General features: G+C 37.0%; 1 protein-coding gene across 6 annotated transcripts in view; it reads right to left on the bottom strand.

The window, feature by feature from the left end:
- Positions 1 to 20,087, bottom strand: part of Gycbeta100B (guanylate cyclase soluble subunit beta-1-like) — a 46,981-nt gene extending 26,894 nt beyond the window's left edge. Inside the window, exons 1-11 of one of the 6 annotated variants that reach the window (XM_068300041.1) lie at positions 20,009 to 20,087; positions 16,747 to 16,905; positions 15,928 to 16,001; positions 3,373 to 3,473; positions 3,123 to 3,241; positions 2,614 to 2,763; positions 2,242 to 2,527; positions 1,683 to 1,907; positions 1,478 to 1,589; positions 1,156 to 1,321; positions 844 to 938 (exon numbers count right to left, since the gene is read on the bottom strand). In XM_068300041.1, the coding sequence (XP_068156142.1) occupies positions 844 to 938; positions 1,156 to 1,321; positions 1,478 to 1,589; positions 1,683 to 1,907; positions 2,242 to 2,527; positions 2,614 to 2,763; positions 3,123 to 3,241; positions 3,373 to 3,473; positions 15,928 to 16,001; positions 16,747 to 16,749 (1,331 nt within the window). In that variant the 5' untranslated portion in view covers positions 16,750 to 16,905; positions 20,009 to 20,087. Of the gene's footprint in view, positions 1 to 843; positions 939 to 1,155; positions 1,322 to 1,477; positions 1,590 to 1,682; positions 1,908 to 2,241; positions 2,528 to 2,613; positions 2,764 to 3,122; positions 3,242 to 3,372; positions 3,474 to 15,927; positions 16,002 to 16,746; positions 16,906 to 19,542; positions 19,687 to 19,763; positions 19,981 to 20,008 lie in introns of those variants that run through there. The other 5 variants (XM_068300037.1, XM_068300039.1, XM_068300040.1 and 2 more) reach the window with 5 other exon arrangements.
- Between the last annotated feature and the right edge of the window lie 2,652 nt (positions 20,088 to 22,739).

Raw genomic sequence — 22,739 nt, 5'->3', positions numbered from 1 at the left:
AATACAGAAAAAATGGCATGTCTTTTATTTTGCTTAAGTCTGTTTCTTGTTGTTGTTGCCTTTGTTTAAATTTCATTTTGGTGAGCAAAAATAGCAACACCAAATGCCACATAAAATGAAATACTCGCTAAAAGGGAGTGGCAGCTTGCTAGATGGGGACAGATGGATGGGCTGTGGGGGTGAGGCGTGGAAGGGCTTTTTAATGTCACCTATAAATTTAGCGAGCTAAAGGCACATTTGTTTCAATTTAGCTGCATAAATACAACCATAAGGTTTTCCTATAATACATCCCAGCCATTTGCTGGCTATTGTCTTTGGTTGATGAGAAAATGGAAATGGAAATGGAAAATTCACATTCAAAATGGCTAAAAATGTAAAATGCTCGTCATCAGTCATTAAATTACGTTTTTTGTGACGCATTTCGTCAGTGGCGTAGTAACGGGGGGTTTTGGGGATAAACCCCCCCCGAAAATTGGTTCATTTCTTATAAAATTGATTCAGCCAATTCAATATCTTTGATCCTAAAACATGTTAACCCCCCAAAAAAATTTTCTGGCTACGCCACTGCATTTCGTCACTTGAAAACTCCTTTTAAATGAAATTGCTTACGCAACCAAAAGAAAATGATAATATATCTGAGTAGCCGAAAGGGAAAATTATTTACTGCCTTCAAATTAAACGGCTTATTAGGCTAATTGGGCTTAAAAGCATTTAAAAGGAGTAATTATTTCAAGCAACAAAAATTATGGTTTAGTTTTAGTCCTATTACAGAAAGTTTTCTGTGATAATATGATGACTTTTAAAGGATATGCCATTTTAATGGATTATTATTCAAGTACTTACTTGGTTAGATCATCTAAATTCATCACACTTGGATAACATTGAAACAGTATACGATCTGGATAGTGTTCCGATTCTGGTATATACATCATTTGGCCCTGAAAGATACACACATACATTCATATTAAAGCTGTGCACAAGCAAAATCAAAATGTTCCAACCATTATAATAAAATTGATTTTTATGCTGCATTTTGTGGCAGGCCGCTAGAAAATCGTTTGGCATTAACTTTAATGCTCAGACGCGGCTGTGCGTAAGCTGCTCATATTTTGTTTTTGGGCTTCTTTCGTTCTAACGTTCTATGGACAAACTCACCTTCAGTCTGAGAAAGCGTTGCTCGTGCCGGCTACTCATGGCTCCCTGTCGCGTCTGCAGGACATAGATGGTGTTTATGTGGGACAGAATATTCTCGAATGTTAGCTGCAGATGGGGTCGAATAGCCTCAACCACTTCTATTAACGAACAGTTCTCTTCAGCTACCCTGTACATGTGTGTTTGTGTGTGTGTGTGGATAGAATAGAAAATAAAATCAATGCCCAATGTTTAGCCAAGTAAGTTGACCTTGCGGTAAATAATGCTAATCGATAACAATGGCTCATAACTAACCACAAAATAACCGTTAGAACGTTCATTGTACCTGGGTATTACACGTGAGACCGCCTTGCCAGCCTGAACAATTTTCATTTGTCTATCAAACATTAGATGGAAGGGGAAAACCTTGCAAAATGTGGCAGGTGATATTAGAGGAGCTGCACAAAAAAAAAAAAATAGGTAAAAGAAGTGAAAGAGATTAAACGACCAATTAGCTTAAGTAGAGCATTCAGTCAATGTGTATCCATTACCTTCGCATAGGAAATCCATGTCATCGTTGCTGGCGGCTGCCACTTCGTCCTTTTTAGCATCCGCTTGCGTTTTGGCCGCCACATTGATTTCTCGTATCAGAAATTGCACATGGTCATAGCGTTCGATGTCATCGCTTTTATTTTTCAGTAGTCGCAAACATTTCTGTTCTTTATCCCCATCACAGTCAAAGCTATCCTGCGGTAGAGGCAAGCCTGAAGAGGGCTCTGAATCAAAACAATAAACCAAAAATTTAAGTGCAAATTTAAGTGTAATTTTTGAGGAACATAATGGATAGTCTGATTCTAAGGAACTAGAAAAGTATATTCCTTTCTTACCCTTCTATTGACCTAACTTTTGAGAACTATTTAATAGAGAATTTAGACAAATTTTTGAATCTAAGAGGGCAATTTTTATTATTATTTTTATTTTATTATATTTAACCTTCTCGAAAAATTTCCTGATAGAACCACGAAACGATAAATATATATTTTTGTTGCTGATTGACTTCTTCTTTTAATTACTCATTAAATTTCGGTAAGTTCTTCGGATTGCATTTACCTGGCTCACACTGGACACTACTCTGTTGGCCATCGTTGTTGTTATTGATGTTACTGCTATTGCTGGCCACGTTGAAACTGTTGTTGGCATTCTGATTATTATTCCGCTCGGCATCTGGTCCAGCGGCACTGTCCCGGGCAGCCGTCACCTCATTTGTGGTATCCAATTGCTGCTGAAGCTGTTCGCGAGCCAAAGCCCTTTGTTTCTCCGCCTCATCGATTGGTTCACCTTTCCGCTTGACAATGTCGATTTCCACCTCAACACCATGCAGCTTCGATGCAACAGCCTGTGTATGGATGTGTATGGATACCAAAGAGGCGGATGGCGAATGAATAATACCGTTTTTGGTTGGAAAATGAAAATTCCTAATACCTTCACGATTCCAATGACAATGTGCTCTAGTCCAGGACGCTCGGAGTAATAGTGGAGCAACAGTTCACCATCCTGTTCTGTGCATCGAAATGAGGGAGCTCGCATTCCAGGATACAGGGTGCCCAGATGGTCGTGCAAGGCATCCAGATTCTGAGCAGTTTTTCATCAAGGGAATAGAGGAAGGAAAACGCGCAAGCGAGAGTGAGAAAATATATATACAAAGAAAAATACAAAAATTCAATTTCATTTTTCATTATGACAAAGGATTGTGGTTGGTGGTTGCGGTGCAAAAGAAAAATGTGGAAAATTGAAAATAAATCGAATGTGAGTGCAACAAAAGGCGTCACTCAGGGGGCGGGGCGTTGGTGTCTTGTGTGCGCTCAAGCAAAATACTTAATGCTTATCAATAATATCGCAATGAAAAAATAAATCATTCCATGTGAAATGAGGGGTAAATCGTACAGTGAAATTGAATTTAATTAAAGATGACTTTTATTATAATGCATTACCTGCAAAAAGTCACGAGGTGTGGCGCCAAGTACTTGCAGAATCTTGTCATATCCCGAATCCTGACAGAATTCAAAGAATGTTTTGCCAAACAGCTCCAAAATATCATCGGCTGGTATATCTATAAAGAGCCCCATCAACATATAAACTTGTTAACAACTTGGTCATAACTATTTATATCAGTTTATATGGCACATTCGATGTGCATGTGGTCTGTTTGTGTGTGTTTGTGTGCTTATCCATGGTACTTACTCAGTATTTCCACAGCTGCTCCAATTAAGTTGTATGTTATTTCATCGTCATAAATTTGTCGCACCAAAAACTGCCCCTCCATGCTGACCATGGCCTTTTTCCTGCGGCATCAAAATCGAGTTGTTGGAGGCACAACAACAAAGATAAAAAAAAGAAATAAAGAAAAGGGAATACAGGCGATGGAGAGGCCAAGAAGAGAAAGAGCGGGAAAGAGAATAGATTAATTTTAATTAAATTGCTTTTCTCTCCTTGAATTTATGAGTGAGTGGTTAAGCATGGGCATGTCTTTTTGGTGACGACAACGGCATAAAATCGTTGCCCATACGCAATTCTGATTATATTGGATCCTTTTAAATATTTATGCTTTTTAATTAACCAAAATACAAGAACAAATCTCGAGAATCTCAGCCAAATTGACCAATATCCATGAATATATTTGGAATTTTTTCAGTCATCACAAAAAGTTAATTCCTTTACATATTCTTAAGTTGGGGCATAAAAGCATAATTTGACCAGTAACATTCAATATACTTGAAATTTATGTCCTCTTTATTTAAATTAAACAAACGCTGAGAACGGAAAAATCTATATTAAATGCTTAAGATGATGATTATCCTCAATATCAATGAGTTATGTTGATGATTTGGCAATTACGAATAATCTTTATGCATACATATTTGAAGACTTTTCTTGTGAATAGAATGTGGTCTTATGGGTCCCTCCAGTGAGACTTTAAATGTGTAAGAAATCTCCAGCATGGATAGACTTTGAATTTCTTTCATCCTTTTTGAATATTTTGTACTTCCTTTTCGTTACTTTTTAGTGAACATCGTGCAAATCGACTTTATTATTTAATAGAACTTATGCCAAGCTGTTACCCAAAACAAATTGAATACAACGTTTCAGCATTGTTGAAATAACTGAGAAAATAAAAGGAAAGTCTGACAAAAAAAAAAAAAAAAAAAAAGAGCAAACATCGCAAAAACGAGAGAAAAACGAAATGTGTAATAGAAAGTAGATTTTGTACGTGCAAAAGTTTTTCCATTTTCTTTCTAAGCAAAACTTCTGATTTGCTGCTGTTGCTGCTGTCATCACAAAAGTACAGAGAATCGTCCATGAGGCTATGCCATAGACAGGTGTGGTAATGGTGTGTGTCTGTGTGTGTTGGTGTCGGATATGGAATGAGAATCTGAATCAAAATCAGAATACGGGTCGGTAATGGCATTTCATTATTGCTCATTTTGAATGGTAAACCCAAAAAAAAAAAAGAGAAAGTGAGATTAGAGAAATATGTTGGCAGCTGTTACTGAAATTTGAGAATAGTTGGAAAACTGTTTGCATCAACAACACCCTCCCCTACTAGCCCCTTTTGCACTTGACTGGCTTCACATGTGATTGAGTTGCAGTGATGCTGTTGCACAATATTTACAATAATTTCACACTTTTCTTGCCAAGCATATTATGGGGGCCCAAGAGTTGATATTTAATTTCCTGTTCTGGCTAACGGACGTTAAATAGGAAACCAGAGTCCTTAGAAATTTCTGCATATAACAGGCGAAAATGAAAATTGATTTTCAACTGCAATTTATTATTCTATGAAATATGCCATATGCCAGTGCCCAGTATAGTCTGTGTGTGTAAGAGTGTGAGAGTTTTCATGGGAGTTCCACAGGACGAGAAAATTTCGAAATTAAAATAAGATTTATGCCAGCATGTAAAATTTATGGAAGCTACATGAGAAACATTTTGTAACACAATTTCAAGGCTTCAGTTTTAAAGTGCCGTCTTAAAATTTAAAACTTATGTGTGTATATTCTTAATGGAAATTCAAGTATAATTTATGGATTGGCTATTGGAATTCACTTTACATGGTCGATTTGCCAAGTATGATCAGGTTATCTACTTCATCTACTTTCAATTTAAAGGCCTTTATTTTGCTTATTTTTTTCATGGCTATGAGAACTAAATGTCTATCATATTTTCTTGTTTGGCCATTTTTATGGCCTTAAATTAAATTATGCAGCACGTTTTGCCTTTTAGTCTTACCTTGCTAACACTGCGTATGATTGATTTTTATTGATTTTAATGTGCGTGTGTGTCTTGGGTATCTTTTTGATCGACAACTTAATTGAAAAAGTTAACGAATTTTGGCCATTTGCTTTTGACACGTTGTATTTTTTGTTCTTTCTCTTGAATTTCAGTTCCCGACAACAAAAACAAATGCAATTTGTGATTAATTCACACACAAACGCAGTAAACAAAGTTTACCATTAAATTTCACACGTTTGCGGCAGCATAAACATCAATTAATTCATTCCGTAAAGATTAATTACACACAAACACCAATACCAGAACATACACACTCATTTGTATGTATGTATGTATGTTTGTATATATGAATGTGTGTAAGAATTTATTGCCTTATTACGAGGCAGATCTGTGCCCGGTCTCCATGGGGCGTTAAGTATACGCCGCATTAGCGTGACAAATGCAAGACGGCACTTTGTAGACATGGTTGGTCATGAAGGAGCGAGGAGGTCGCTTCTTCGTTAGCATCCTCTCATCGTTATCATTACAAATTCAATTTCCGCTTCTTCTGGCGCACACTTTAAAGTCATTTAAATATTGTTTACGCTGTGACAATGACAACGTTGGCGTTGGCGATGGCGTCGAAAACGAAGGCGTCGCATCTTGAACGGAGGCCAAAACTAAGTGGCTTAATCTGCCAAATGGCGAGAGGTTGGAACTGGCCTTTCTATTTGCCTCCAAGAAGGAAGTGACAAAGGCGGACCAAGTGGGAGGGTCGCAAGTCGAAAATGTTGCGCCTAAGTAGCTTAGTACAACGCCCCAGCTATATAGTTCAGTGAGTTTTGTTGCTTTATTTTTGTTTGCCGCGGATTGGCTTCTGAATTTTACAGCTAACTGTCACATCAAATATGGATGTGGACCCATGATGTTTGTTGCTTTTTGGCAACCGAAAACTGTTGCGTATAAATATTATTATTTAATATGCCACACACCGGATCGCACAACCAACATTCCACACCCACAAGCCCACACTCCATTCATACATATATAGATGATGTTGGTATTGTAGTAAAAAGAAAAAGAGAGAGGAGAAAGGAGAAAGGAGTACGGCAGCGGAAGTTACCTCTCTCGCTTTTATGGCAAGTTATTTGAATTGCTTTATTATGGACAACTTGTTGACTTTTCGTTAAATTCAACTTTAAGCTGGCTTAAAAGTTTCATCAAAAATCGATTAGCTGGCTCAAGATGTTTATAATTATGCGGTTATATATTTCGAATGGAGAATGAGTTTCAAATTCAATTTTGTAATTATCTATTTAATGCATGTCCATAAAACTTCATGTAACTTTTAATTGGTTTATTCAAATGTAACTCTTTTCATTTATCTTTGGTTTTTTGGTCCCTAAACTTAAGATAAAAAATATTACTAATTGAATGCAGATTCGTCAAACATTATCACAAAATTTCAAACTGTTAGTTAAAAATCCTCTTTTCGCTAATATCCTCAACTATCTCCCATGGAAAACTTTGGTTTAAACGTAGATCTAGCTGGGAATCTATGTGGCTTAGTTCCACACGCACATTGCCACATTGTGGCATTTGTAATCGCAGCCACTTAGCTAAATATGTATGCCTCCTTGGGCGAAGGAAAACAAAGAGACCTCATAAAGTTTTTCTATGCTCTAACTAAAAAGATTTTGCATATTTTTCCTTTGAGTCCTTTTCTTTTTTTGGTTTGTAAATGTTATTTACTTGTAAGTTTATACTTAAAAAGTTTGCAGCATTTTATAGCCACATTAAAGTTTAGTTTTGTAAATAGAGTATCTAATGTGGTTAGATGGCATTTTGCGCATTTTCAATTGCTTCTTTTGGAATTTTGCAGCAGCCACTGCGGCAACCTTCAAGAACAAGTGCGGCTGCTCTATTGCCTTGCAGCCAAGAAACGGAAACGAAATAAGGTTAAAAGGCACTTAAGACTAGTGCAAGTTAATGTGCTACATAACTCAAGTGAGTCACATGTTTTATTGTCCACAAATAGTTAGAGGTCGACAAGAACCAGAGAGCGCAAAATATGTAGGTATGTACATACATATGAAATGCATGCAAGAGTATAAAATATACATACATAAGACTAAGTATATATATGTATATAGTGGTAAATGGACTACATGCCAAGTCCAGGCATATTTGTTCTCACATCAGGCTTAGCCAATAAAAATACATAATGCAAAGCGTCATCAAGAGATTTGCACACGTGAAGTGACCAGAAAGGAAAATTAACATTAAAATTACCTGAACCTAAAGCAAAAGGTCCAGCAAAATGTTGTAGAAAGTCCCCAGTTTGTTGTTCGTGTAGCTGCTCCTTGTGGCTGCTTTGTGTGTGGATAATCCCCAGAACGGGTTATTCAAATCAGCCAAGTGAATTTGTTTGTGTTTAGTATTGTTTCCTGGTTTTGTGCTTTGGCAAAGCTTTGGCATAATTTGGTCAAGAACAAGCCCCATCGAGAGTATTTAACTTTGTGACCAAAATTCAAATCGATTTCAATCAATTGGAAGGAAATTAACCAAGACGCATGCCTGTTTACCACAATTTAAGATCAGCTTTCAAAATATTTTTTATTAATTAATTAATGTTGGAATTAGTTCCATTCATTTCATGCTTCTAATTATTGTCCCGTTTTCATTATAGTTTTCCTTTTTTGTCCTTAGAATTTGTAACAAAGACTGGACGTTTTTGTTTATGCATCGGTTCTTTAACGATTGTCAAGTCAATTTCGCTGAGGCTTAGCATTTTTACTGTTGCTAAGCTTTGGCCACGAGACGTATACTTAACCTTTAATGCCACCTCAAGTGTATCGCACCTAAGGGGCGATAAAACCCAACAGAAAACCGAAAAAAGCAACAAAAAAAACCAGCAAAACAAAAGATGCCAAGTAAAATTAATGAATCACACTTTTGCCCTGGCTCATTAATAACTGTCCACATGCATTCTCAGGCCGCCGCCCACCACAACATTTCCTTTCTATACACATTTACTTTTTTTTTTTTGGGGGGTCATTTGTTATTCCTGCTCATCGATTGAGTCTCGCTTGTCTTGTCCTGTCCGGACCTGTCTCATGGACCTAGAATTGGCGTTCTTTTTCATGTTACGTACTCGGGTGACATCTGCAAAATTAGGATGTCATTAGCAACTATCAATGTGGCTGATATAAGCTGATAAACGTGAACAAGTTTGGTATACTTCTTTAAGAGTCTTAGTGCTTCAATAGTTCAAAGTATGCAGCAAAAATTATTCTGATCTAACGATGCCCAACGGCCAAATGGTACTCAAAGCAATTGCCAACAGTCTTTGAGTCAGGGACACACACACACACAGTCATATACAAATACACAGTGGCACATAGCAACATTTCCAGCTTATGGAATTCATTCGGAATCTAGATCTGATTCGAACTGTGACGGGGCGATTGCAACTGGAATTGTAATTGTAAATTGTTCTGCAGGCAATTCAAATTTCCCTGGCTCTTGATGTTTGCTGCATTCCTGCGGAAACCTGTTTGCCAAATGTCTTGTTTTTCCAATACAAATGGGCCAAAACATTTCATCGATTTTCTTTAACAATCAGCACGATGAGAATGATGAACAGATGCAGATGCAGATGCTGATACGGATGCTCTAAATGATTTCAATCTGTCAGAGATTTCAATTTCATATGCCGGCCAGACCCAAATGCAATTTGGAAATGTACAGACAGTATACATACACCGGGGAAAACAACATACAAAATAAACAAAATACAGTTTTTAGTTTTATTAAAATAGCAGAAAGAAAAAAGCAAAAACATGAAAGAAAACGTAGCGGGAAAAGCGTTTGAGCCACGCTTGGTCGGTCAGGCATCGGACAACAACAACAACAGCAACAACAACTGACCCCACGACTTTTATGTTGGAGGGAAAATAAATTGCTTTTAAGCGACGTGTTTTGCTGCCCCAAAGGATCCACTCGCATACACACACACACACTTACATACATATAAAAATACTCCCATATGTGGTTGTTGCAATTCACAAATGCAATAAATAAATTCATTGATGCATTTATTCGCAAAAATACGTGCCTTGCTGCGACCCTCCCAAATGGTCTTTATTAATTTACCACCATCAGTCCCCAATCTGGGACATATTTTCCATAATATAAATGATACAGTGTACAATTTTATCGCACGTGGAATTCTAAATTTATTCAAAAGCTACTGTAGTCTTATAATTTAGCATTTGTTATGGTCAAAACTTTTTATTTTTAATTGGCATAATTTGTTGTACATACATATATTCTCAACATTAATTTGCCGTTCATTGCATTGTATTTTAGTTTCAAATCTCAAAAAGTTTTCATTAAATGGCCAACGTCAAAATTCCGTTAATTTTCTTGAACTAAATCACTTTATTTGAAAATTTACTAGACAATCGAAGACTTTTATTAAACAAATGTTTGAAATATATGTAGGTGACAAGAAAAGCATTGCATACTTCTTGGGGGCGACTCATAAAAGCAAATAAAGAATGATAAAAATGGAGTGTAGGAAGACTAAATCGAAGACTATCTTCTTCCTAGACTTAGTGAAATATTAAAAACTATTGACACCTAAAGAAATCTAGAAACCTTATGAAAAGAGGCCTTTTCCCTTTCCTACGGAATCTCAGTGCTAGCAAAGAAAAATTCAATGAAATTAGCTTTAATTAGAAATGAGTCTTGCGTGTTTAAGACTATAATATAGACATAAATAGCTTTAAAGTGTATGTAATTCTTTTTGGGCTGATAAAGAATGCATAGCTGCAACTTTACAAACTTTTTTTATATACCCATACTTGGGGTATCCTTTGATACTGTGTGTCGGTGAATTTGGTAGTTGCTGGGCAAGGGATTAGGCCAGTAGCCAGTGGAAAGTCAGTGTGCATAATTAACAACTAACTGTACCATGGAATTATTATAATAAATTAATGGAATTTTGTGTGGTCGCCAGGCAAAGAGTGTATAATTAGCTTTTGGCGTAAAACGAAATTCGAGGCAAAGGAATAGGTAGCATCGCATAGAAAGCGTAAAGCAAAATAAGGAAAGTCGGTCAGATGGTAAATATTTGTTCATCTCCTGAAGCTATTTGCGTTCAATTTTAGATAAGTAAAGCGTAAGGACTGAATTCTTTTGCCATCTAAGAAGTATATATGTATGTATAATGATGATCTCAATGATGTTGGCTATTAACACACTTCCTTTTTTGTATGTATAAAAATCGCACAGTTTCGCAGTTTCATTGCAAGCAATCAAGAATCTACTTTGTTGGTTTTTATATAGGGCTTTTGTCTGCCTAATGGCTGGTCATAATGTCGTGCCACGCGCCCGTCTACCTTCCATTCCATACAATGACCTATAATTAGCCCCATATTTCACCATCTTCCCTGCCCACGGCCCATGGCCATGCGATGCGGGATAGGTTCAACGTTTTATTCCGATTATTGCACTACATTTGACTTGAACGCACGAAAGGACACTCGTTCAAGTCATGGACACCATTGGCAAACCATTAAGGGGATTCGAATTAAAGATGGCAATGACAGCCCAGAGCTCAGACTTTAGGCGCAGCAACGTGGCGCATACTTAATTCATAAAACGATAGATAACTGGAGCACATAAAATGCCAAAGCTAAAAAACTTTGCAACAATAAGTGAAAGAGAATGCCGGTCTTATGTACATAAATAGTGAGCAGATTGGCAGGAGGGGGCTTGAGGAGGAAAGTGGGACAGATGCGAAGCGGAGGAAGTTTTCCAAAAATATGAAGCAATCGGCGAGACAATAAATGAAGCAGCCAAACGGAGTCAGGCAACAAAACGCAAAAGAAATGCAATCAAAGCAAAAAAGTAATCTCAGCGATAAGTGTGAAAACGTGTCAAATGGCGGGACTCTCAGGACGACCATCCAAAAGCGTTGGGGGCGTGGCATGCAGCTTGACAAGGGAAATCTGTCGGGCATCATCATCGTCGTCATCGCGGCAGTCAATAAAGCGTAACAATATTTTTCCGCTGTTGAAAACAGTTGACAAAAAATGGCGACAGTTTTGAGGACAGATAAGAGAGAGAGAGAGAGACAGATATGAAAAATATTATAAATGCACAAGTTGAAGATAAAACTTGCTGGCAGCAGAAGGCGGATATCAGTAGTGTAGGGAGCTGGTGTGTGTGTGTGTGTATTTGTGTATGTAAGTGAGTGCCTGTGTTTGTGTAAGCAAGTGATTCGTATTTGTTGGAAAGGGTCGAAACTTTAGCCAGGCCAACGCACATTTGTTGACGCATTAGCACGCACACACATACTCACCCATACACAGCAACTCACACTCAACTCGTTATATGCCTCAAAAATGCCATTTCCTTCACACACAGCTATGCACACACATACACTCATACACAATCACTTGACAGAACGACTCGAATTTCCATAATGTCTGCCATGAAAATGCGATCGATTTTCATGTGTGGCAGCAAAAAAAGACATAATGCTGCGGGCGTGTTTGCTTATACACATCTATACATATAAATACCTAAAAAAAAAACCCAAACACACACACACAGACAAAGCTAAAAAGGGCTAAAATAGCAAAAGCAGGTTTGGTTAGCCAACTTGGGGTGGGGGCGATGGTTTTTTTTTTGGGGGTGGGATGGCCACTAATGGCCTGAACGCGATTTTTTCTTAGCTTTCATCCGAAAAACATTATTATTGCATTTATTACAAATGTGTTTTTAATGGTAAAGGATTCGTAAATGAAATCACAGTACTGACACACACAAACATATAGCTATCACACAAGCGTGTCCTGGACATTTTCATAGATGAGTGACAAAATACTGACTGATTGAAGCTGCAGCCTATCTTAGAAACATGTCTTGGTGGAAATTCCAAAACCTAGGCCAAAATGAAGATTGATGGCTTTTTAGCATTTGTCAGCAAGTTGTGGTAGCTTCCTTATCGACCCCTCTCTCTCTTCACTCCACCATCCACCATCCACCGCATAAAGCTAATAAGCCGCAAAAATATTTGGTAAAAGGCATTGGAACGTGTTTTCCACAAAAATTTTATTTCAACAAATTTACATTTAATATGACAGTGAAGCGTTTACGTGCGCACCGCTGTTATTTTTATACCCTTGCAGAGGGTATTATAAAATTGGTCAGATGTTTGTAACGCACAGAAGGAGACGTTTCCGACCCCATAAAGTATATATATTCTTGATCAGCATGAGAAGCTAAGTCGATATAGCCATGTCCGTCTGTCCGTCTGTCCGTCTGTCCGTCTGTCCGTCTGTCCGTCTGTCCGTCTGTCCGTCTGTCCGTCGGTGCGTACGCGTTTTACTCAGCCATCTTAAGAGCTATCGGGATGAAATTTTTTTTGGGAGCTTTTTTTTACCCGGGTGAGATAAAGTATGAAAATCTTTGGGATCGGACTACTATATCATATAGCTCTGGAACAAAAATTTTTGCAAAAATTGGAGTATCCCCATGAAATTTACCAATATAATAGAATTTGATATAAAATCTCAGATCCCAAAATTTGACCCTGATCGGATAAATAGAACACAAGTTACAGTCTATATAAATCGGTTCAATCGCTGCCGGCAGCTCTGCTTGCTGCCTACTACGTCACCATCTGTTAACAGAGCACATGCATACACACACAGACGCAACGCTACATAAACTGTATGTGTATGCGTGCGTTGCTTTGCTTAGGGAATGAGGGAAGAAGAAGAACAAATTGTACATAGTATGAAGAGTAAAATTGTTTTGTTTGTATATTAATGAATTGAGTTGCAGAAAAGAAATTTTGAACATGTGAAATTATTATTGTCAAGGACTGCAAGGGTATATAAACTTCGGCATAGCCGAATTTAACTTCTTTGATATTTTTATGGTTAAAAGACTCAAGCTATAAATCTTCATCTTTACGGAAAATTTACCATAATTTTCCAACGTTCTTCGCGTGTCAATCACATTTACGCTTATTCGTGTATAGGTAGGGAGAAAATTGATGTTGGAAAATTAGTGTCCACAAAAAGATTCAGGAAGCAAACTGTCAAAATTTTATATCCCATCCCCCCCTAATCGTTTTTTTTTTTTATATTTTTACAATCGGTATTATCTGTTATATATTTGCACTGACAAAAATAAATCCCTCTTATTTGAAAAACTTTATTTAGTGCAAACTAAGTAATTGTGATACTATTTAATAAGTTTAAGCTCCATAGAAACAAACCACATACGAAAGGCTATCTAGAGGAATGAGTTGGGATTTGATGGATGTTGGTGCGGGTGTCGCGAGGGGAGACAGACATAATCAAGTTGCTTTTCCTGTGGTTTTGGCCTGTAAAACATTTTATAGGCAAATCGATTTTTGTCTAAAGTGCCACACAAACACGCATAAGCATCGACATCAGCATCAGCAGCAGCAGCAGCAACGATAATAATAACAAGGACTGTGACAACAGCAACAACAACAACCAAACGACAGCAACAATAACAACAGCAAGTAGAAACCAAAACGTTTCCTGACCATGGCTAGACTGTTGAGTCAAAAGCGTTAGCTTATCTACTCAATTTTATCTTTTTTGGCTCACATCAAAGTCAAGCCGAAGAGCAACAGCAAAAGCAAGAGAATCAGAGCCAAAGCCAAAGCCAAAGCCAAAGCAGAGCCATGCGGAAAATGCCTTTTCATTTGCGTTTTAAAACTTTAAGACTCTTTTTCGTCTTCATGTCGTATGCTCCCTGCTCCCTGCTCCTTCTGCTTCCTGCCAGTCAACCACAGCAACTTGTTTAGGCAAATTAATGAGCCTCATTTGCAGATTGATGTGCTGCAATTATGCGCCAGGCAACAAGAACAAAAACAAGAGACCGTAAAGCACTTAACGCACTGATTCTGATTAAGTGAGCGCAAACATGAGAGTGAGTTTAAGACAGAAGGCGAAAGACAACAGCAAATAGAATTTAAGTCAATTTGGTAAGCCTTTAAGGGCAGTAAAACTTATGTGCCAAGACCAAGAACTTACGTAGAAAATACAAACTCATATCTAAGTATATGAGGTGAGCAGAGAAGTACAATTCATTCATTGCGGTCAGCAGTCTGTCAATCAAGGCGATATGCCATTGCCAATGCCATTCATATTGAAAGACAAGACAGACAGACAGGCGAGACCAACACACACAAACACATACACACCGCTTGCCATCCACCTCTGGGTCTTGTTTGCCTGTGGCTCTTACTTTTCTTTTTCCTCCTTTTTTTTTTTTTTAATGAAGGCTCTGACAATGCCTTCAAGTGCGAGACAACAACAAAATCCTAGTTAGGTCTTGAGGGGCGGTGTGCGGCAATTGCAATGCGTCTAAGGTTGATTACAGTATTTGCCTTTCGCTGTGTAGCCTCGAGTAAGGAATAATGAATTCGATTTCGATTTTGTTTGACCCTGACGAAAATTTAATATAATTAAAGTCATTTGATTGGCAGACATGGAATTTAAAATAAATATCGGTTTTTGTGTTTTCTCTCTTCTGGTGTATCTTCTGTGCCCTTCATTTTGACTGCTTTCAGCTTTTTTCACTAATGAGAAAAGTTTGGGGTTTGCAAACCAACAAAAAGGGCTCTAGACTTTTGACTGGCAGGATCTTTGTGTATTCTTGTAGCAAATGTGGGCAATTAACTGTGTGGCAAGTGACTTGCGATTAAACAATGCAAAATCATAAATCATTACCAATTAGTAAGAGCTATTGCTTCGACATGACATCACTGATTGTTATTGGACTACATACACGATTTAGCCAAGACTAGAACACACACACACACAAACGGTAATATCAATAACTTAATTAAGATAAATGCGAATTGTATATAGTCCAACATTCACAACACAAAAGCAAGAGGGATCGTATGTAGCTACCCAAATGTAATTTTACGTGGGCGGGAATGTGTGAATTTACCACTGAAGCTTGAATTTAGCCGCTGCTGTCTTAACGAAATTTAGTGGGCTGGAACCCCAAGCCTAATGTATGTATGTAAGTATGTTGAAATGTTGATGTCTGTGTGTACATTAATTCGACGCATGTTCTGTTTGTTTATCTGCCATGAACTATACCAAAACACACAATACCCCCGCACACACACACAAACGCACACACTAAGTCACATAAGACCATTGGCAGGAAGCCAGGCCAAATGTGAAAAATGGATAATAAGTTAATTGCTGTACGTGGCAGAGAATCGTACATAATTTATGTATTTTAGTAATTAATTAAGTGCGCAATAGTGTTAATTTGTTTTTGCCTGGCACAAAGGGGCTGCATCAGCCAAAATTGATGTCCTAATATTGTGGACAAACCACACAAAGCCGTACCCAAAGACACTCAAATGATGTAGCAAGTGATATTAATTAAAATTTTAATTGAATTATGATATTTTGTTTTCACTTGAATGGATTTTCAACTACTACTTACTTGATTTTCTCCCATAGTTCCTCGCCAAAATGCTTGAGCACAAGCAGCTCCAAGGCATAGTTAACAAACCCATACTGAAAATGAATAAGAGAAATATACAGAAATGTTAACTGAGATACGATTAAATGCATAGGTAAATCAATAATTGAGCATTTTGATTAGGCTTCAATTACGCATTACAAATGTGTAATCAAAATGTTTGTTGCATTTCCTTGGGCATTGCTTGAAGTGATTATGAAAATTCTGAGACTCAACTTTTGATTGATATAAAATTTCTCAAAAATTCTCACAAATCAGTGAAATTAGAAGCCAGATTGCGCATTTTGATATCTTTTTTTTTTCCAGGGGTAGACCAAAAAGTAATCAATTTGATTTGTTTGTGGAGTGGGTAGAAACCAATGACACACTCATACAAACATAGAGAAGGAGAGAGAGAGAGAGATATGGCGCACAATCAATCGCTTCCGGCGGAAGTAATACTAAACAAGCGAAATACTTGAAATATATTTACATACATTACGTATACGTCTAGGCGTTCGCCACACACATACACACACAACGAAATCGAGTGTTGTCTGCGACTGTTGCTATTACTGCCTTCATTTTCTTTGAATGAACATGTTTTTGGTATAAATCGAACCGATATTTGATGTTCATTGATTTCAATTCTTTCAAAAGAAACCGAAAACAATCACAGGAAAATTGTCATCACATCTTCTTTTGGGTGGGTGAAAATGTTAAATTATTTAATTTCATTTATAGAAAATAAAAATATTTTCTCGAAAATTATTGTTGATTTAATCGATGGTGTTGACTTACCATATTTATTGCCTCTTTGTATTCACTTGTGGTCGAGAGAGAGAGATATTTTTATTCACAATTTCTCATGCAGCATATCAATTTATTTTAGTTTCTGGTTTCGGTCGTTTTGGTTTGCCTTAATTGATTCATTTGTTTCACATTCAAAATGTTATAAAACTGAGAAATGCAAATGAAATACCATTTCATTATAGTTTCAAATGAAACCTCACACATGCAAGCATATTTTGTTGTTTTTATTTTTTTTTGTTGTTTGTTGTGGCATTAAAAACTTTAGAGCGAGGCCTGTTTTTGGAATATGCATTCAAATCAAATATTTAAATGAACGGAAGGAGCAAAGTTAGGCCAAGTGGCCCATAAGCCTTGGGTAACAGCAACAACAAAAAGTTAACAGCAACAATTCTCTTTTAGGGCCATTTGTTGGCAGGGCATTGGAATGAGTATGTGTGTGTGTGTTTGATGTGTTTTTTTTTCCTGTATTTTTGTTCGTATTGTATTGTGTTGCATGCCTGCACGCCAACATGCAACATGTGCAAAACTCTAAAGGCACATCACCCAGCAAAAGCAAAACCAGCCAGGCAAACACACGGCCATAGCCATAGCCATCAATTGGGTCACAATAAAGGCATGCAAAAATACAAAATAACGAGTAAAAAACGGAGCAACAGAAATATAACAATTTGCATATCAACGGCTCTTGAATGCCGCATACAGATGATGCCAAGAAATTGAAACTAGAGAGACTACCAAAGTTATATAACCTCGTGCATTGTAGGGTATATTAGAAAGAGGCTAACAGCCAAGGAGATGGATGCATGAACAACAAAAATGGCAGCAGTAATAAAAAACAAAAAACAAAAAACGAAGTAGGTACAACAACCGGCACAAAAGGCTGGTTAATTACACACACAATCAGGCCAAACACACACACACACACATATACACACACATACAACATGGTAGAGCCTGTGCCCTGGGTGCTTTCCAAATTTATGCACCATTTCCACTGCACGGCAATTGAGGTGTTAAGATTGCGTTATCTGCAGGCTTGAAATTCAAAGGAGCTTTAAGGCACTCGACTATAAAGTAACTGAAACTATTCTACAACAATTTAAAAAGGATGCTAAAAGTGAACAGGATAGTATAAGCCTATCAAAGAAAAGAGTTTCCAAGAAAATTGTGGTCTTAAGGCCACATAATGTAAGATATATGTTAATTTGTTGATTATTTTGTTTTGTGGTAATTTAACAAGTACGAGACAAATCTCTTTCTTTAAGAAATAAAATCGTCAGACATATGGCTTAACTTACTAACTTAGTAAAAAGGATTAAAAACTGTGTATATTTTCTTTCAAAAAAACACTTTCAATTACTTCAAATTTCTGTATTCATATTGGTTATCAATTAGCAATCAGAAGTTTGTCTTTAAACAAATGTCATTTGCTGTGTAAGAATGTCTATAGAAATACACTTACAAAGCATATCATTATTAGTAACTCTATTAGCCATGAGTAATTCAATTTGGGTTAATGTTAATTTTCAAGAATTTCAAGATAATTTCAAGAAAACTCTCAACCTTCGCGTCAGATTTCACAAGAAACAAAAAAAAAGGGGGGAACAAAATATCGATTTTTTCTCCATCTTTCAAAACATTTGTTGTTTGCCCATTAGCAGACTCGTTAAGGTATACATTATTTAGAAAACGTAGATATAAAGAGTATACAAAGTATACTTATACACATATAGATTTATATATGTATATGTGAGTGTCTTTGGTAACTTTTGCTATCGTTCTTTTAATTAATCTGGCTTTTCAGTTATTTACTTTATATACCTATATATAGATGGCGTTATAATCAGTTGAATTTCGAGGAAACAGACAATTTTTGTTAAATACTTTTAAGCCCAGGTTATTAATGTTGACACAAGAAGTCAACTTTCGATTGAACGAATTTTAATTACGTGCCACATTCGACATTTTCAATAAGAGATTACTGAACTGGGTCCTTGCGTGTCCGCGCCAAAAGTGTGTAAATAGAGTGGAGCCAACCAACCAACCAATAACGTCAGAAGAGCTCCATGTCGAAGAAGGCGAAAGCATTTAATTTTGTTTCCTTAAATTGAACTATTTTCGGTTGATGAACACGCCATTTGGTAATTGCGGTTATACGGGTCTGACATTGATATTAAAAGGGGCCGAAATCTGAAAACAAATTGATATTTACTCGAGTTCTGTCAATTTAGCACCAAGCTGACAATAACTGAGTTAATGATGAGCCAGCTATTAGGCAAGGACACAAAATGTGCCGCAATGGCACTGGGCACAATCATCACCGAGGAGATTGGAACAATTGTCTATTTGCCTGTGGGTTGTGCATGACTAAATGGATGGATGGATGGATGGACGGATGTATGGGTGTGTGGGTGTGTGAAGAACTGTGTTGGCTAGACATTTATCAAATATAATAGCGTCCAGTGACAACAACTGAAACAACTGTCAGCAAATTGCCGTTGGCACGCAAAGCCAAATGTCTAATAAACTTTGACATATTGAGGCAAATATTTCCAACTGGAAATTGTTTGGTGTTTTCTGTTAACTTTTATTTTTGTTATTGTTTTTGTTTTTTGCAAAACACAAAAGCATAAAACATAAATTATGTGCATGGACAGAAAGATAAATAATAAGGTAAAGTATTCGCACACAGAGAAAGCGCTGTGTCTGTGAAATGATACAAATGATAGGCCACATTTAAACAACTGAAAGTAGGCTTTAATATTTTTGAAGAATTGCGCATACGCCGCATTGGCCACAAGCGAAATGACTTATTTCTATTGTTCGTTTCAAGTCGGTGGCAAAATTATGTTAAAGTTCTTCTCGTTCTGTCTCGTTTCTTGTTTGTTTGTTTGTTTTTGCTAAGAAGTTATTTTTTATTTTTCACTTGTGATTTATTTGTTTTGTGTTCGTTTTTTTCTTTGTTTTGTATTTCGCTTTCATTTTAGTTTTACTTTCACACTCACTGTCGCAAACTGAAACACACACACACAATTACAAAAACAAACACACACCCACAGAACTTTCACTTGATGTGTGTGCTTGGCTGACTTTTCTGATAAGCGAACCGCGTGCCAGCTTCAGCAAGAAATAATGTTCCTTCTATGCCTTTTGCCTTTGCCTTTGCCGACGGTGTTTTCCGTTCTCTGTTTGGGCTACGCGCAGTGAACAACTCGCTTTAACCAGCCGTCGAAGACTGAGTTCGCATTGCCTTGTGCTAGTCGTATTAAAGGCGGCAACTAAGCCAGGACACTTGTGTGCGCTTTTCAGACTCTGCCACAGCCGTTGGATGTGGCCTGCTGCCTGGTGGTCTGGTGCCTGTTCCTGTCAGTTCGCCCGCTGCCTGCCGCCTGCCAATTGCCTGGTCCACTCAGCTGATTGTTGTTGTCGTTGTTGTTTTGTCCTGGCATGTAAACGATGAGAGGATTCGGAATTGGATTCGGATTCGTCAAAAAGCTCCCATACAGCCAAAAAGCTCGCTCTCTGCGCTCCTCCCAGCCATGCTCTCCAACAACTAGAAATGGCGCCAAGAACATTTTCAAAAATTCACAAATTATAGTAATTAACAACATTTCCCATAATTTTGTTTTAAATGACTACTTAAATAATACTTGACAATTATTTGCTCAAACTTAGGCATCAAATATTAATGCATAGATTAATTTTTAAAAGAAAAATCAAAAAGAAATCTACATATTCAATTGACTCATTCCCTAAAACTAACATTGACAATTTTAGCCATCATGAGACATTCAATTGTTAAGTTAAGACCTCAAATATTGGTCACCGTTCATACAACTTTTATGTTACCACAATTAACATACAACAAATTTAGCATTTTATTTGTAAATGTAAGAACGATGTCAACATTTTGGCAGAATTCCAATTTTCAATTCGTTGTAATCGGCTTATTATTCTTGCTTTATGTTTCATGGGGAACTTTATTTTTCAACGAATTTGCATGTCAAAAAAGCTATCAGCTCTGCGGTAGTTATTCCTAGTAGTCCTTGCGAGTTTTCTCTGTTTTTTTTTTTTGCGTCTACTTCAAATTTCGTTGAACTGAGTCGAGAGTGGTCTACGGTCTGCTTTTGGTCTCCTTTCACTTCAATGGCATACGCATAATTTCACCGCCACAATAGATTTACAGTTTCAACTTCAGTCAGGCATATCAAAATTTATGCTGTCCTCTGGTTTACAACAATAAGGAAAATGGGAAGAACTGAGTAATAAAGGCGTTAGAAACAGTTGCTTGTCTCTGGGTGGAGCAAATGAAATGAAATGCAGATGAAGAAATGGCTTTAACTTGCAGGTGCAAAAGAGTTCATTGTCTACGATGAATGAAAAGTATGTTAAAGCAATGCATCTTCATAATGGTTCATATATTAAATTATTATTACCGCCATGGCGGTTTTAATTTCGCCTTTATTGTCAACAAACGGACAAAGGTTGGTAACTACAGTAAAAGCAGCCACAACAACAATCAACAACCAACAGCCATGCTGTCCGATAAACGTCAGAATAAAGCCTAAAGGCCGCACTGGCGTTGACAGGACAACAGAGTTGCTGACACTGATGGAGGAGCAAAGAGCTAGGTAAACTGGCAGAAGTTAACCCAAAGCTAGTCAAACTGAGCAACTGGCCAAGTTTGAAAGAAAATCCAAACAAAAGCTGACTAACATTAGCCCTTGCCAATGCAGATAAGAAACAGAACGATATAAACGTTCAAATTTTGCAAACTCAGTGCAAAACCAAAGGGTATATAGGGTGACTTAATCAACGATTTAAAAAGGATATGGGTAATTTCCAAATTTGCTTGACAAAGTCTTTAAAAACTTTCTTCCCTAGCATGTCTTATCAATTTTCTCGTCTTACTTTACATAAAATATAAATTATTTTGTGGTGTTTACATTGACTTTCTAAGTATATCTTAATTAATTAGAAATTTTATTCAGCATTTTGCTAAACTCCTTCAACATTTTCAATATTCATTGAAACGTTAAATTGTTTGATTGAAGATTGAATAAAATGTGTAAGAGAGAGGCAAAGAGTAAGAGGGGAAACAAAAAATCATCAAGCAAACTGCAATTGACTATCAAGTTTTTTTTTTTTGGAAATCTATGACTATCTGGCTGGCGTTTAATTAAGAGGTACAGAAAGGAGTAAAAGCAATAGAGTCAAGTTTTGGGATTTCTCGTTACACGCACACATAGACAAATACACCAACACTGGCACAGGCTTTGGCGCTGCAAATGCCTTTGGGAGATATTGTTAAATCTTCATCCGTGGGTGACGTGGATGTGCAAGTTGATTTGTTTGTATGTGTGTGTGTGTGTTCGTATATGCCCAGCGGGCGTAACTAGCGCACAGAAACAAAAGGACAAGTGCAGCAGGATAATCGCATCACACTTGAGTAAATAAATTTGTGAAGTGGAACCAACTTTGTTGGCGCACTTCACAGAGGCCAAAAACATGTAGCCAGGATATTTGTCTGATATAGTCGAACGGTACCAAAGAACTTCAACCTTCATATTCATCTACTTCTTTTTTTTTGTTTTTTTTGGGTAGACCTCTCGAACGTGCCAGCAGATTTTGGTAAATTTTCTGCCAAGATAGCAGAAAAACGAAAGGGGCAGAATCATGGGAAGATAATAAACAAGAATAAAAGTTTTTTATCCGACTGATAGTTGGATTGAAATACATATTTATCGAGTTTTACTTGATTGTCTTCGATGATAGTTTCATTGAAAGACATTTAAGGTATGTTTATCTACAGTGCTCAAGGTAACACGTTAATTAATTCAAGTTTATTAACGAGAGTTTATTAACTATTAAATGTGTGAATCTTTCAGTCAAATTTCGGGTCAAAGAAATTAACACTTAAAGTAGTCCCTTTTCACTTTGCTTTGCTTTCATTCTCTAAAATATTTACCAATAATAAATGA

The sequence above is a fragment of the Drosophila tropicalis genome, unplaced genomic scaffold, assembly GCF_018151085.1.
Source record: "Drosophila tropicalis isolate 14030-0801.00 unplaced genomic scaffold, ASM1815108v1 contig_878, whole genome shotgun sequence".
In the NCBI taxonomy this organism is placed as follows: domain Eukaryota; kingdom Metazoa; phylum Arthropoda; class Insecta; order Diptera; family Drosophilidae; genus Drosophila; species Drosophila tropicalis.
Note: the sequence above shows the minus strand (reverse complement) of the source record. Positions and strands in the feature narration are given on the sequence as shown.